At 36.0% G+C, this 17,078-nt stretch overlaps 1 protein-coding gene across 1 annotated transcript in view; it reads left to right on the top strand.

The window, feature by feature from the left end:
* Window positions 1-17,078, top strand: part of ipo11 (importin 11) — a 262,035-nt gene that overhangs the window by 101,033 nt on the left and 143,924 nt on the right. The window contains exons 17-20 of the mRNA XM_006626819.3: window positions 10,053-10,086; window positions 10,594-10,634; window positions 11,766-11,882; window positions 13,634-13,747. Of these exons, the coding sequence (XP_006626882.2) occupies window positions 10,053-10,086; window positions 10,594-10,634; window positions 11,766-11,882; window positions 13,634-13,747 (306 nt within the window). The remainder of the gene's footprint in view (window positions 1-10,052; window positions 10,087-10,593; window positions 10,635-11,765; window positions 11,883-13,633; window positions 13,748-17,078) is intronic.

A 17,078-nucleotide genomic window follows, 5' to 3' on the forward strand; every position in this document is an offset into this window, starting at 1 on the left:
TATTCAGACCACAAACAGCACCCAAAGGCAAACTGATCTGTCTCTGTCTCATCACCATTACCTGCTGTCTGTGCTGGGAATTATTGCAGATACTCTTCTGTCAACCTGACAGCCTTCTGCCAGTTAGAATGAGGCTTTGCTTAGTATTTGACCCAGGTCGGACTGCAGAGCTTCAATAATATTGCACAGAACTTTTAACACAGCAAGAGCTAAGATAACTGATATTAACATTTTTAAACATAAACTTACATTCACATATACCGAGTTGTTCTTTTGTTTTTCCTTATTATGGCGGTTTGAACAATCACAAAAGGGTTCCATTTTAAGTAATGGCTACCAATGAATTACATGTGTATGTGTATATTACGCAACAGTACAACTATAGAACTATAGGTTTCTCCTTTAATTTCGAGTGTAGTTTCCACATTGAACAAAGGGTTAAATACTGAGATATTTAAAGAAACTAATGATTGACACATTGACCCATTGATACTTTAAATACAGTTCATGTTTAGAGAGAATGCTTATTTTTACATTCTTAGGAGAAACTATACTTTTTAAACAAACATTTCTATTAGTATTAATTTTATTAGTCTTCTGGCTGTACCCATTATATCAAATGAAAACAGTGCCCAATCCTCAAGTTGCAAATGAGGAACTCCTCTTCAGAGCCACTGATACAAATGCAAACCCTTTTCAGTCTTCAACTCCAGGAATGTTTATTTTTGTGCAAAGGTTTGCTGGATGTCGGGAAAGGCCATTTAGTTTTTAATTTCTGACCAGCAGAGCTTTCAGGCTTGCCTCCCAAGACAGATGACTTGTCTCTTGGGGAGTACACTGAATAAAGTTCAATAAAGAAAGAGCAAGGGTCTACATTTCAGTCCTATTTTTCAGAGCAGTGGATCATGAATTAAGACTGTTTTAGTCTGGATGCGCAGCTCTCTCAGGCAGTGTCTTCAATTTTTGTACTTCCACTGTGAGGAATATGAAATGACAGGAGTGTGTGATTGGTGGCATTAAACTGGTGCAGTTTGAGATAATTTATTTTTCTTTGATCTCTGTGTCTCTTTTACTACTTTTTAACTAAAAGTCCAATAATTGTGTCTCTGCAATTCAAAGCTTAATTTGAAAGAGTGGACTAAGATGGTGACCTGTCATAGAGTCATGCTGGGTTGGTAGATTTAAGGGTTGTAATTATCTTTCAGTATTATACAATAATCAGTCTCGATGATGGAGAAAACATTTTTTTTCACAAAGTGATGAAAGGTTTGAGGAAAGATATTGAAGGGTTTGTGCTTCTGTGTTTTACTTTTGATGAACTGTGATGTTTTTGAAAGGCTGTCATGATTATAGGTTGTTTTTTTTCAGCATTTCTTATAGTTTGCAGCCAAAGCTATGTTATGTATTAAATGGAACTGGGAAATGCTACAGCTTAAGAAAAGTGTTATCATCCAAAGACCTCTATTCTGGTTCCTTCAGTAGTACTGTAATAATTATAACAATTCCTTGCTTTTCTATTGTGCTTTTCATCTCAAAGGATTCCAAGGGTCTTCGCATTTAGCAGGGGGTCTCATTTCATCCTGCACTGCAGTGTCTATCAGGATGTCACAGGGCTGCCATTGTGTGCCTGTGGCTCCAGTACATTGTAGATCAGGTGGAGGAGTGAGAAAATAACTCATAGTTCACTTACAAACATTGAAATCTAATGACTAAGTCTTGGCTTAGTGTCTCAGTGAAGGTCGACACTGGGACCTTGATCAACATGCTGGGGCATTGGTTTTGGGAAATCTGGTCTAATTCCCTTTCCTGTTCATTCTACAAACTAATGAAAACAATCTAAGGATTTGTGTTAAAATGTATTTGTTTGTCAACTAAATTAGTGCTCAGTGCTAAAACCATTCCTTATTTAGTGCACACGGCACTATTAAAGAGTAGTGCAGCCATAGCACGTCACGATGTATACTCCATTAATATTCTCCCATGACCATGGGGAACTGGGACAACTGAAGCATGCTTCCATTTGGTGTTTTTCACTTGTCTGCAAACCACTGCAAGTAAAGCCTTGAGGTTGTAATGAATTGACACATTAGCCATTAGGTCTGCTGTAGTCTTTAGATTGTACCATAGGTATGTGACCTAGCTATCACTTCTCCTGCAAGGGAACTTACATAAGCCTTCTTTCCCATAGTACAGCACTCTTCAGGGTAGCTTTAGGATGTACTTATTCTGGTCTTGTCTTTGACAGGGCTGTTTGAATGTAAAAAAAAATAATAATTTGCTATATAATTGGTGTTTTATTTGGCTGATGCATTATTGCAAAGTAGTTTCTGAATGCTTAACAACTATTTATAAATACCCTGTCATTAAAATATTCCATATAACATAAGGAGGGCAGAGTGAGTATGGTACAATTTTTAATATATATTTTTATGTATGTGATTTCATTTTTTATATACATGTATACGTTAATTTAGTTTTGCTGGGGCTTATGGGAGAATTTTTTGACAGTCACCCTCATCCCGCCAGATCTAAATTTAAACTCTCTTAAAAATCAGTTTTCGTACCAGAGTGACAGAGTGTTTTTTTCCTTTCACTCTGTCACCGCCGAGTCAGTTCACATGAACTGCCTCCCTTCCTTTGCTGCTTTGAGAACCTGTCAGAAAAGAGAAAGTTTCCACTTTATTTCAAGTTTTCTGGATTTAATGGAAAATAAGACCCAAGCTGCTTTGTACCACAGTCTATGAAAATGCATCCGGAATATATTTTGTGAATGAGAGGGCTTTAGTTTAAAAAAAGTTCTGGATGTGCATAGTGAAAACCTGCAGATGTTATACTTTATCAGTTGTGAAAATGCAATGATGCATATTATTTGAAGCTACCTATCATGTTAAATCTGTGGTGGTGTAAGAACAGTGTAATGTACGATTTATTTTTATTGGTGAGTGTAATGTGAATTGTACAAATATTTAATGTGACAAAAATGTGTCCTCGTATAGATTGTATCTTGTGGATTTAGGTTTTAGAAGACTTATGTTGCTGTTCCACATGGCATTGGCCTACATCTTGTTTTTTAAACTTGTTGAATTTACATAATTATTGCTGTAAATTAAGTTTGTGTATTCTAAGTCACCCTGGATAAGGGCTTCTGCTGAATAAATTCCTTTTTATAAATTACACTTGGAATATATTTGTAGTAAGTGCAGTTTATAAGGGGTTTAAAGCTTAATATGAAATTAGAAAGTTTTTGTCACAAAAGACAAAAAGCTTCTGTGTTGCTACTTCAGTTTTAGTGAGTGGCCAGGTTTTAATGCCAACACTGGGCATTGCAACTGCTGTGTAATAATACTTACAGACCAGGCTGTTCAATGGCATCATGCAGTGATTTTTGATCTTTTGATGCTCAGTCTCTTGAACATAGTCAAAGCAGTTGAGTGTCATGTTGATGAGTGCATTGTATAGAGATACTCTAAAGAACTATGACAGCTACCTGAGGGTAAGTCAAGTAAAAATAAATAGCAGACATGTATTCCATTTCTTAGGATTGTTTATGCTTCTCCCAGAGCAAGTGCTGTGCTCAGGGCAGTGACCTTTGTATACTGCCGCTCATCTCAATTTCCGACATTTCACTAGTAAAAGTAACATTTTATTTCTTGAATCTCATACTGAGTTTGTTGAGGAATAATTGCCATGTATTCACACTTATTTAACTTCCAATGTGACTCATCCCCTTGATTAACTAAAAGAGTTTGTGTTGGGAAGTGTAGGGGTGTCAACTCTGGTGTCAATTCAGTTGATGAATCAGTTGTTCACTTCTCTGCCTGGCTTGTCACAGTATGTATCTGCAGCAGTAGAATAAGCGCAATATATAATTGCACGTATTTCAATTGGCAATTTGACAAAGCCTTCGGAACCTTCTAGCGTGTTCTGGAAGTCATCTTGTTTGTGATTCAGATTGAACACAGAAACAAAATACTTGAGTGGCATGCTTTCATGGGTAAAGACTTAACAGACTCCTGTTTTCATCAAGAAGCCTGGATCTACAGGGGAAGACAGCATCCAAAAAAGAAAAAAAAATGGAATGTAGCTGTTACACGTCTACTAAGTCCACAGCTGTCTTTGAAAGATGTGGCTACTTGTTTTTTTTATGAATAATTTTGAGTGCAGTGGTTATGAATGATTTATATGGAGATCAGAACTGTATTCATATTTTCCATATTTTGGGAAGCATAGAATTAAGTCAGTGTACTATAGTCATGAGGCTATACCAACCAGTTTTACTGTTCATTGAATATGTCTTAATTTTCTAGTAAATTCTTCTTGGCCGATGAATTTTCTGTTGCTAGACTGGCTCTTGAGGTAGAATTTCATTACTGTAACAGGATGTGTGACTTGAGTAATACAGTGTTATGGGCAGCAGAAAGAACAGTTATGCAGCAGGTGTTATGAGACTAATGTCTAATCCGTAAAAAGTTTTTTTTACAGGAATTTTTAAGATTTTTTTTCTTCTACATTGCTTTTGCAATGCTAGCTGCTTGGTGCTTGTGGTGCTCAGTATTTGACATGTTTGCACTGTTCTTGGTTTTTTAAAACTTTTTAGTTTACACTTCAAGAAAAGTAGTAAGACCTGAACTCTTTAAATCTTGACATTTGAGTGCCTTTTATCATAAAAGTAATACTGTGGTTGATAGAACTGTAGTTGTGAAACAACTTTTGTTCATGTAGGAAAATGGAAGCCTCCCTTTATATCTATACAATTGCCAGTATTGATGCAATTCAAAATCTAAGTTGTTTCATTGAAGTGAAACATGAACTTTCTATAATCACTAATTGATTTTGTACATTTAATATAATTTCTCTCTCAAGCGTACTCTCTATGACAGTATTTAAAACTAAATTAATTTCAAATTTATCTAAATCTAACTTATAATAACATCTATTATGTTAAATCGAGTTATAAAGCTGGCTTCATTATTATGGATTAGGGACAATTGAGTTAGAATATTTATATGTCTCCAGGCTACACTCTATTACTGCTTTGGAGGGAAGGAATATTAAAATGAAAGCCATCTTTTTTGTACAACTTCCCTCAGATTCCCTAATTTTAAACTTATGCCTCTTGATATGTGTTAAGCAATGTAAAGTCTGCAGCAATACAATAGAAAATTGTTTATTTCCACTTACAGTGTAGTTTTGTTTTGTTTTACAACAGAAAAAAATGAGTGTTATAACAACTGGTTGGAAAAAAAGGTATTAACAAAAAAGATTGTATTATAGTGTTATTCTGGGTAACCTGAAGAGCTACACTACTGAGTTTCTGAGGTTTAGCATATTTTGTCAATGTTTTTTGTGATCAGGAAAATTAAAAAACAATCCTATTAAAATGTAACAATGGAAGTTTATTGGAACTCATTGTAGCAAGTCTCTGCTCGTCACTGGTGCGAGCACCATAACAACCCATAAACCAGCCATTCATGCTTTCCCAGTTATGCAAATGTAAACTGTGGCGTTTGTGCTAACCTGTCCTGTTTCGCTGCTCTGGAAAGACTATAGTTAGTAAACCAGACAACCATAAGACAGAGACTGTACACCACACTGTATAACCATGCTCAGGAGAACACACACCAGCTACCTGTGAACAAACTGTGAACCATAACCATTCAGCAACCACCTCTTTGCAACGCAGGGGCTTACACACTGTAGGCTTGCCAAACACCTGAGCCATGGGACAAGGGAACTACACGTGAAGGGAGCAGTCTTCCCTTCCATGTTCACCATAGGGTGTGGAAACCCTACAACCTAAATTCTTTCTCAGTTTTATAAACTGTTTTAGTCTAGCCCCTTCTGGGGAAGAGCAAACTAACCTTATCTCTCTCCTTTGCTCTTAACTTAACCTTTAACCCAGGACAACCTTGACCTGATTAATCACTGCTAATAGCAGTGAAAACCTCCTTGCCTGATCCTGTTTGGCCAGGGATGGTAACCATTACCCTAACCTGCTCTCCGACACATCCACAGCTGAGCTACACCTACATACTAACCACAGGTGAAGACCAGAGCTCCTGACCTTTGGAGCTAAACCTTGTGCACCCATTTGCCCCGATTTCTCTATCTAACCTGTTGACACAACCATTTCATTCTTGTGGTTAGGCATCGCAACCAACCAAACCCTTACACTGCAACACCCGACCTCTAACACTTATGAAGACTGCATTTTCCCCCTGTCTTATTTACTACAATACACACTGCATTCATTTACCAGGAACTTTACCTTCTAGCTTGTGAAAATAATGCATATATTCAGCGAAGGACTGAAATTGGCTGTTTAGTTCAGGCTTGACTGTAATATGTCAGTGCTTATTAATGACTGGACTGTCAGCTGGTGGGGTGCATGTGTTTTGTCAATTCTTTTTTTTAAATGTAGCAGTGTCAACTGAGTAACTGGAATAACCCCAAGAGATTTTTTGTCAAGTGTGCATCTTTGACAAGGTCATGGTATTCATTGGAATATAATGTAATCTTGTTTAGATTCCTCCTGGGAGAAATATATCCTTTCTAAAATACACTGAGCTTGCTTTTGTCTTATTTACCCATTTGCAGAAATGTATGGATTTGTACCTTTTTCTTTCCCAAAAAGAAGTAAATAAAATTAATGCTGCTGAAACTGTAGATCTGCTGATGTATGATAGACCATTGGAGTTAGCCTGGTGTCTAAAAGGAAAGGTATAGTAAGTTTCAGTACACAAGAATCAAGAATTATTTTAAATAAATGTGTCTGTCGTCTTATTTCTGCGTTCTTATCACTGCCTGCTCTTGAGAATGTGGATAGCGGTCGACCTCTTTTTCAGAAATCCCTCTACACATTCAGACTCATTGCCACACAATAATACAGTATAGCCTGGTAAATTAGTTTTCCTTGCAAATGCAATGAAGCAATCAAATTTTGGGATAGGTGCAGATTGGATAGGTCAAGTTTAAAGTGTAAAATTATATTAGAGACCAGGGGCATTATTCTTTTTTGGATGCCTGAATATAAATCAAGAGATTTTGGTAAAAGTGGAAATTCTTTTTTATCTGCTTGTATTTTGTACTTATTTCACTCTTATTTTTTACCATACAGACAAACAAAATGCACCTTGTGCTCTGTACAGTGTAGGTGTATGATTCTCATGCACTGTAATAATGTACTGAAGAGGTTATATGGAATATTAATAGTGCTTGTTCTTGTTGTCTGAGCTTTTTTTTTGTGCCTTTTTCCTTCCTGTTGCTCTGCACCCTACACTGGATGTTTCAATCAAACCGTTGTGCAAGAACTTTGCTGTGATGATGAGTGCCAGAGCCTGTGAGTTTTATATAGAGCAAGGCTGGCCCACATCAGTCCTGACTGTTTAATGAAGTATTCAAAAAGCTGTCCCTAGTTATCCCTTTCATTGAATTGATTGGATTAGTGTGGTGTTACATTTTTCACACAGTGACATCGGATGTAGGATGATTAAATAAATAAAACATGTACCAAACTTTGGTGTTACAGTATGTGGTCACTCGGACTCCCTTTATATAGCATTAGGACCCACACGAAGCTCTGATAACGTTTAGTGGCAAAAACATGCAAACATGCTCAAAATCTGAAAGAGGGCAAATGTTTTATTCACACAACTTTATAAACTTTGTTCAGGAAAATCAATAGGTTAGAAGGCACTGTATGCCGAACTCCTATGATTAAACTTCAATAGAACAGTCCAATCCGTTTGAAGTAGTATTTAAAATCTGAAGACTTGTACTATCATAGTCACTGGAGCTGTTTATCAGTACAATAATTTCACAAGTCATTTCATTCAACTGCCACATGTTGTGACAATGCCAGCCTGAGCCATCTAATTACCCTCAGAGGAGTGGCGAATACTGTGGAGAGATTAACAGTTTAACAGCTCCTTTCCCTTACATGGAATTCCACTTGCTGGGGGTACTGAAACTGCTCTTCTCAATTATCAGGCAGCCACACCTCAGGGCCTGGGCCTTCAACATTCAACATGGTGGTACTCCCAAGGAGATTTAGGAGTTTCATAATGCTAAAATTAACAAAACAAATCACAGCTGCTTTGTTGTAGTTCCATTGGCACATGACAAATGTTAAGTAAAATAAATAAATTCTGGTTGAAAATGTTGCAAAAAAAACATTCTAGCCGTTTGCATTTTTTATTCACATTTGACATCTCCAATTTGGCGAATCAGGTACATAACTTAAAAAGGATTTAATTACTATTAAAGACGAGAGCTGTCGTTGTCACATCTGCTTCTAGTTAGCTTCTGCATCTTTTGTTTTCCAAGTAGTCTGCTTAGAGTAACTCACATATCAGATGAAAATTCATTCTTCACAAATTTTGTGAATGGTTCTTAATTATTTTAGTGCATTTTTTAAATCAGCTAATACAAGTTCAGTATAGACGGATAACCATGTCCTGATTGTTAAAATAATCCAGAGGTGTTAGTTTTATAAGCTTTGAAAGTATCAGTATCTTCTTTTAAAATGAAATCTTCTTGAGCAGCAACCTTGTTTGCAAGCAAGTATTGCGCTAAGCAAGTATTTGTTATTGTAAAAGGGATTTTTATCAGCCTTTTCATTAAATTACCCTTTTCCATCAAGGTGTTATATTCTTTTTGTAATTGATGTGCTTTTTTATTATAAGTGATAACAGAGCAGGTAAACGTGCACACCATTTTAACACGTCGCTGCTTTTTGCAGTTAAATATGAATAGTTGTTCTGCAGTTGAATAGTAAAAAGAAAGGTGCCTGTATAGCACGCTCTTCTAAGACGAGAAACTTTGTCAAGTTGCTTGAATTGTGTGAAAAGTCTGTACTGATGGATCTAGGACTATAGCAATGCCTGAATAGATTAACAACTCATATGCATGAAAAGAGACAGGATTAGACACTCATATCCATAACAAGGGACTGGCAATGAAAACTAACAAATAAAACAGTGAAATACAAATCCTGCAAGTGCTTACAGTATTTAGATGCACACATTTTAAGTAGCAGTTTTTTTTTTCTCAAACATACATGATAGGACTGAGAATATTTGAGTAGGTTAATACCTTTTTTATCCTTGCCTTTGTAAAGGGTATTTACATGTTCACACATCATGTGGATGAGATCAGTAATTCCGATCTATAACCTAGCTAAAACTGAGTGAATATTTTTTCTATCTAAAACATAATTTTAAATTAACATTAAACTATATTAATTAATTGATCTAGTTATTGATAATGATAGCTACTCAGCTCATCATCTCTGCAAAATATACCTTAAATTGATATTTAAAATATGCAGTGGAAAGGGCATCATTGTTGGTTAACATTCCCAGATCTTGGTTTTCATTTCCGCACAGCTTTGAGTCCTAGGCTGTTTTCCTATTTTGTTCCTTTCTAATATGAGGAGATATTTAAATATGACATATAAGACATAATATCCATACTGCTAGTTTATATAAATCCATATTTTAGGGATTATTCTTGGAAATCTAAGTGCCTTGATGTTAGCAGTTTGTTGGATGCAATGCGTTTAATCCATAGTAGTGCATTGTTCTTTCCTAGCTCACCTGCTGATATGGGACAAGGGTCTGCAGGAAGGGATTTGCAACTTTTTATTGGACCTTTCATGCCCTGTTTTAGTCTTCTTGTCCTTTTACAATTGAAATGCATTTAGCTTTTGAAAGAACAGATTGCAGGCTTAAAGAAGGCAGAAAGCTTTATCAAAACCAACAGTTATTGGGGAGTTGGGAGAATCATGGTGCCTCATGCTTCATTGCAAATTGAAGTCACTCAGGATGGTGTCACACTGCACTTCTAGGGCAGCATTACTCTTGGACATTAGCGACGGGTGCTATTTGCCAAGCATTAACCATCTGTTTGCTTGGCAGGAAGAAGTGGTTGGCCTCATATTATGCCTTAATTTAATGCCTTCTCTACTAAAACTCTTTTCTATCCTCAATTATATTATAAGCTAACAGGAAAAGCAAAATATGTTTTAAATGACGTTTCTGTTTGTTTTACAGGTCCGCATTGAGACTGCTACAACACTGAAGCTTGATATCCTTTCTACTTGTGTTTTCAAAGAAGACTGTAGTTGATAGAAGAAAGAAAATGCTTCTCTGCATTTTCCCCGAGTGTACTGCTGTAATAATACTGTAAGGTTGAGACTGTAAATTATGAAAACGGATTTCGTATGTGGTGATGTTGCCTTTATTCTTAATTATGTACATATACTGTAGAATCAGTTTATCATGTCTTACACCATCGACTGTTACTACTATGTCTTACAAGATAAGCATGATGGTTTTCTTTCAACTATTTCACATGTAAGGTGTTGCAAACATCATAGCAGGTTTAGAACTAGACAATACACACCAGAGAGTTGTCAAGTGAATGTCAACCCAGTTGGGCTTAATTTTGAATGAATATTTCATAACCATGTATATGTAAAAAAAACGATTGGATGTAGTGTACGTTGTACAGGGATTAATTAGGATGGCTCTGTCCTCTGTGCTGGCTGGCTGTTTTGCAAATCTGAGTATAAATGCCTTAACCTTGGATTACCTGTTGATGACTTTGAATTTAGAACGGAACAGTTTTTACCGGTGAGTGTAAGCATCTAACATAACATTTTAGGTAGACGTGAATAAGTAAAAAAAAAAAAGTCATTTCTTTATTTAAAAATTGTAAAGAATTTATTTTATTAATCAGATCTGCTTTGCTCTTCCCAAACCCAAAAGAGTACTTCTCTATATTAATGGACCATTTATAAAAATAACCTTTAAAGAATCTATAGCTAACATTTTATTGAACCTACGTTTGCTTATATGATCTGCAGTAACACATTTCTAAGAACTAAAGCTTAGAAACCAGAGGGAGAAATAATCTCAAAAGTATGCTTATGGCAGAACAAGACTGATGAATAATTAAGGTTTATTCCTGCACCACAGGAGCATATGGAACATAAGATTGAGAGGGGTAATTTGGACTATCTGGCCTGTTTGGTTGCTGGAAGCTAAATAATCTGAGCAGCTTGTCTTGGCATTTCTTGAAAAAAGCTTTGCTATCGACTTCGTCAACATGGCTGGGTAGCTTGTTCCCAATTCCCACAATCCTTTGTGTCAAATGCCTCATGTATTCAGTTTTAAATACACCTTCCTTACAGTTTCTGATTGTGTCCTCTCATTCATGTTTTAGTGTTGAATCTGAAGAAAACCACTGGTTTGACTTTATTGCCTCTGAGGACTTTGTGTACATTAATTAGGTTTCCTCATATCCCTCTGTTCAAGACTACAAAGATTCAGTTTTAGCTTGTCAGGACATTCCTTTGAGTTTGGGAATGTGACCGTCGGCTCTTCATTGGACTGATTACAGAGGAGAAATATATTTTTTGTATGGTGACTAAAATTGTACACAACATTCTTCATTTTCTCACCAGTGCATTGTGCAATTATAACATAATATCCCCTAATTTAAATTCTGTACTTTTAACTATATTTTAACAGTGTTTGCTTTTTTGCATTGCTTCCCCACATTGTCTAGAAGAAATAAATAGTCAGCATAAATACCTATGTCTTGAAAGGTGCCTGCAGATAGCATTTTTAATTTAATTTTATATGAATTAAATATGTCTGTTAATCAGTCTGTCTCTCTCTGTCTGCTCAATTTTGCTTTGAATATCTCTGATTTCTGTATATCTCAAAATTTCATCACAGCTTATGTTTCCTAATTTGTAGTACCTGGAGTCCATTTTCAGCCTGCTTTTCCAGCTGCTTCAGCAAGTGACAGAATGTGACACCAAAATGCAAGTCCTCCATGTGATTTCCTGTGTCATTGAAAGAGTCAACATGCAGGTAGGTAGTGCTGTAGACAGAAGGCATTTATGAGGTGAAGTGGTTAGGTCTCTGGAGCAGGAAGGTTATGAGTTCAAATTCAAGGCAGTAAACAGCTTTTTGTACTGTGAAAACAATGTACTTCACGTAGAGTACTCCTGCAAAATCCCTATTTGTGCATTTGTGTAAAATACCCACTGCAATGGTAACTAGATTATAGAAAATGAATGCCTATTACATCAAACAAAGCATTTTTTTAATCTCACCTAGAAGTAATTTTATGTTTCTTCTGATTGTGAGTTGTAAGAAGCTGTCTATGGCAACAGTGTATGATGAAAGATATTTCTTGTTAGAACCTTGTTTTACCCCTTTTATACAGACCTTATAGAGCTATCAGGGTTTTTAGTGAATGCAGGTTTAAAGAGGAGCCCATTCTCCCTCTCATTTGTAACACATCTTATGTTCTTTTTAAGTTCAAGGTAAGTGGTGCTACCTACAGTATGTGAGGTCTTCATGTCCAGCCAGAAATAAAAGAAATGTAAATTAAATACAAATTCTGACATAATCTATTTTAAATCCAGTACAGTCAATTTCTGGAGCTTTGGTTTATTTGAACATTAAACACAAACATCTGATTCTTATAATCTAAATCAGTGTTTTTGTTCCAGGTATATATCCCTTGTTGAAATGTTGAATTCCACTAATAAATTCTGTTGAACCTCACCTTAAGGAAGCTTTGAAGAAAATGTTGATAAAATTACAATGACAAAAAATATATTTGACATAACTTTTTGGTCTGTAGTGTGAGCAGTGTAGAAAGTCTGAGCTTGTAATTACTGTATATTTGTCAGTACGGTTTTGTGGTTGTCTCCGCAATAATAAAATCAGCTGTCCTGAAGGCACAGTTCACTGACCTCGCCCTATTTGGTCTCAGGTCGGCATACTCAGTACGTTGAAACATCAGAACTAACAAGTCATTTCACTACCCAGTGAAAACAAATGTAAATGGAAATACTGAATTCTAGACAACATTTCTATTGGTATTAATATAGCAATTGTTTGTATCAATTTGTGCAGTTCAGCTTTCAGATTTTTTTATTCTTGTGAAGTGAAACTAATATAGAAATTTGAACACCAATCATATTTAATTATGATGTATTTGTTGTTGGAGAATTGATGGTATTATGGATGTTAATTTCGGACAATTCTCCAAAATCTGCCCTTAATTTGATTCTTGTCTTATCAATGTATTTGATACATTTTTGAAAACTGCCTTACTTCTCTAATTGTTTGCAATTCTTTTTGCACAAGAATACAAGGACAGTTTGGTTGTGGTTAGAGAACAGTTAAGATGTGAAGTTTTATTGGATTTTTTCTGTGATGAAACTCCTTATTAATCCTGTGGAATTTTGCTTATCTCTGAACCTTTAGCTTATCTCAAGGCTGTAAGGGAGGGCAGGCGTATAACCACAACTTCTCTTAATAGCTTATTGTTCTGAACATGATCTTAACCATACACCCTGACAAAGTCTTTGTAACCAAGGAAATCTTGATGTTACCGGGCTGTATAAAGGTAGCTGCTTGCTTTGTATTCTCTGAACATCCCTACTTTTGAGGTGTTCCTTGTATGCATACAATAAAGCCTATCTGTTTTCACTCTCATCCCGGAGCAAGAACTCTTCTGTTACAACATCTGTAATCAAATAAAATGGTTGGTTTCTGATTCACTTTTGGCTTATGTGCAGTTTATGTGTCATCATTGTGTTTTCTAGATCAGGCCCTATGTGGGATGTTTGGTGCAGTATCTGCCCCTTCTTTGGAAGCAGTCAGAAGAACACAACATGCTGCGATGTGCCATCCTCACTACGCTTGTTCATCTGGTTCAGGTACAAGTCTTTATCACGCATACTGACATAGAGTGGACCTGGACTAAAAGGACAAACCTATTGTCATTTATTCAGCCACCACAAGAGCCTATTTGGATTACTGTTTCTGATTGTTGCAATCGTGTGTGCTACATATGCGTAAAGACAAAAACTGTTGTTCCTTTTTACTTAGGATAAACATAAAACTGAATAGTTATCTTTAAAGAGCAGATGACATGTAAATGGATAAAAAAAGCAGAACTGAAGTTTTTCCTCTTGCTTGACTTTTTTTTTAACTGTATATGACATTCCAGATGACTAAATATCTGATGTAAAACTGAAATTCATATTTAGATAATCTAGGTATGTAGAACTTGGAAGCATTTGAAATTTCCTGACGAAAAAATGTGTTGAATGCTAATAAAGCAGGACTTACTGTTCATTCGTGGTCCTGTGAGGGACAGTGTGTTTACAGGTTTTCTTGGTTTCTTTGAAGACCTAGTCTTTTCAAAGACAAGTAGATGAAGAGTTGTGTGTCATTTGCACAGTATTTACTTAAATGCTTTTATGTGCCGTTAGGGAATTATGTGTAGGACTTTTATTCCCTATAATTTTCACACTTTGTTGTTTTTAACCTTGGTTAACCTTAATGTAAAAAATATTGCTGAAATAAATGCCTGGGAAGTTCCCTTGTCAGTGCTTTAATAGTAGGCAGTCATGACACCATATGTTTCTGCTCACTGGAAAGGTGGTCACAAGTATACCAATAAGTGGAATGATAATGGAAATATCACATTGCAAAGACATTGCAAAGATGTCAAAGCAGATGAAAGTGAACTGTAGCTAAGGGTCTTTAACGTATTGATAGTATTTCTGACATTCTTCTATTCAAGTTTATTTTTTTAATCTTCCTTTTTCAATCCTGATTCTATTATACTTTAAGCAGCAAAAGTGCTGTCTCTTGATTAACATTTCTTCTGGAGTCTTTTCAGTAATTCATCTGATTTCAAGGACCTTAAAATCACTTGTCACTCATGCAAATAGTTACGGGTGTTCAGCTGTTTTTTTGTAATCAGCATGAGATGTTTGAATAATTCTTTTTAGCTAGCTAGTCTTTTCAGCCAGGAGAAAGTGAAGACAGTGCTGAACATGTATGAAGTTCATATACTGGGAGGTATTAAAAGTGCAGTAAATGCTATTGGTTCCAATGCTCATCTGTTGCATTTTTAATACCTCATTTATATATGTCTGTCATACAAATGTTTTGTTTTGTGAATAATGAAGAGTATAACTCTCAGGACATGAGAATATAGAAAATCCCTGTTTTATTACTGCAGCTGTTTTAGAGGCAGTATAACTGGATTGCATCCACTAAGCTTCACTTATGAAGAGATTACTATTCAGCCAACTGCCTCCAAATCTGAAAGCTTTACAATACTTTGGAGCTACTTCAGCCCTGCTAACTACAGAATGCAAGAGGGACTAAATATGTTACTTGTTTACCTGAATTTGGACTAAAGCTGTATTTATTTTGGTGGTCTTTCTCTGGCCTATCTCTTGACACTGAATGCTATCCACCTGGGTCTCATTACTTCTTCATTTGTCCTTTCGCAAGTCATAAGTTTGTACCACCTAGTTCAATTTAAATCTCTGTCTCTTGCACCACCACAATATCAAGTGCAGGTATTTTTGTCAGAATCTAGTCAAAATCATTTAAATAAACACAATTACAGGTACAGTAGGTCTTCTGTTTTCCTCTGTTACAAATGGTGTTTGTTTTGGGTGCTTTGGGGGCTTTAGCAGATTCCTTTATGTCAGTTTGTTTGCTGTATACTATAGTAATAAACTTTTTTTTGCATACAGCTCCCTTCCCTTTTCAGTTTTATCTTTGCTGTAATGACCTGCATAAAAAAAAATATTTCTGTGTCTGTTAAATATATGTTAATTTTTGTATTTAGAGACTTCTGATTTCAACATATTTCTCATAAAAGTGAATGATATTTAATAATAAAATTATCCTAAGAATGCAATGACAATTTTTTACACATTTTCATGCTTTAAACCAAAACCAGAAGACCTATTATTAATGTTGCCACCATTTCCATGATTTTCTGCTCATGTCATTTTGATTACAATTTTAAATGTAAATCATTGGATACATGTGTTGGAAACTCTAAATAAAATTATTTAAGAGCAAGGTTAAAATTCAGAGATGTTGTAAAGATTGTTACTGTTCTTATTTGTTTAACTCATGTCAATAAAATTGACAGAGAACAAAATACAAACTGACAATTAGTTGAAAGGTGGGGAAGAGACTGTAGAAAAGGCGAGGTTTAATTGGCTATAACAATCAGAAATTATAACAGTAAAAGTTGAGACTACTTGACGACTTTTAGCCAATCATTAATATTCTCAGACACAAGTAAATATGAATTTACTATCGTGAAATAAGCGTCAAACAAGCTTTCGGAATAATAGTTCAACTCTCCAGAAGAACTATAATGTGAATAATGAAGATTTATACTCAAAAGTTCCATTGTCCAAATGTCCTTGATGAGTTTAAACTTCATGCTGGTGATACAGAGCTTTGTGGATTTGTCAGTGGCAGCTTGCATTCCTCTGTGGTGGGAGGGTTCCAGTGCAGACAGAAAAGAGAGAAAGCTTTTGCCTGGCGTTGCCAAGCAGCGTGAGCTGGCCTCAGACAGCTTTGCTTAAGTAGCTCCTTGCTGATGTCGGTCTTTAAAAGCAGTCTGTCCTCTTGGAACCAGGCTGCAAGGCAGACAAAAGGTGTGCTCAGTTCATCCTGGCTATAGCTTTGTTCAGAATATGCTTGGATTTTCCGACTGTCAACAAAAAGGAGTCCAACTGTCTAATTTCTTTGCTCAGGGAAAGATAACAGTAGGTTTATGAACAAAGATTTCTTCTTTTCACAGAGAATATCTTGGACAGAATTCTGTACTTTGCTGACTCACTGTCTCTGGCACGTATCTTGGAGAACATTTTAAGTCCTGACTCGAACTACTTGCAGTCAAGTGTTTGAAAAGTCAGTGTGCCGGTTTAGACGGAGAGAGATTAGAATCCAGAAGTCAACCAGTGAAAATGATCTAGGTTTCGGTGCAAGATCACAAGTTGGTGATTGGCTGAGTTTATATCAGGTTTGATTCTGGTTCCCACCTTACACAGACCCTCAATTGGTGGATCTTCTTTGTGAAACCAGGTGCTTATGGTTCTCTGCTAGACATCCAGATACCAGCAGTGGACATCCATCCAAAAACAAAGACCACTAGGTCATTCTGTGGCTGAGATCACAAACAGGGCCTCTTGAGCTACATTCCTTGGCTATAATACAGCC

The sequence above is a fragment of the Lepisosteus oculatus genome, chromosome 3, assembly GCF_040954835.1.
Source record: "Lepisosteus oculatus isolate fLepOcu1 chromosome 3, fLepOcu1.hap2, whole genome shotgun sequence".
Classification (NCBI taxonomy): Eukaryota; Metazoa; Chordata; class Actinopteri; order Semionotiformes; family Lepisosteidae; genus Lepisosteus; species Lepisosteus oculatus.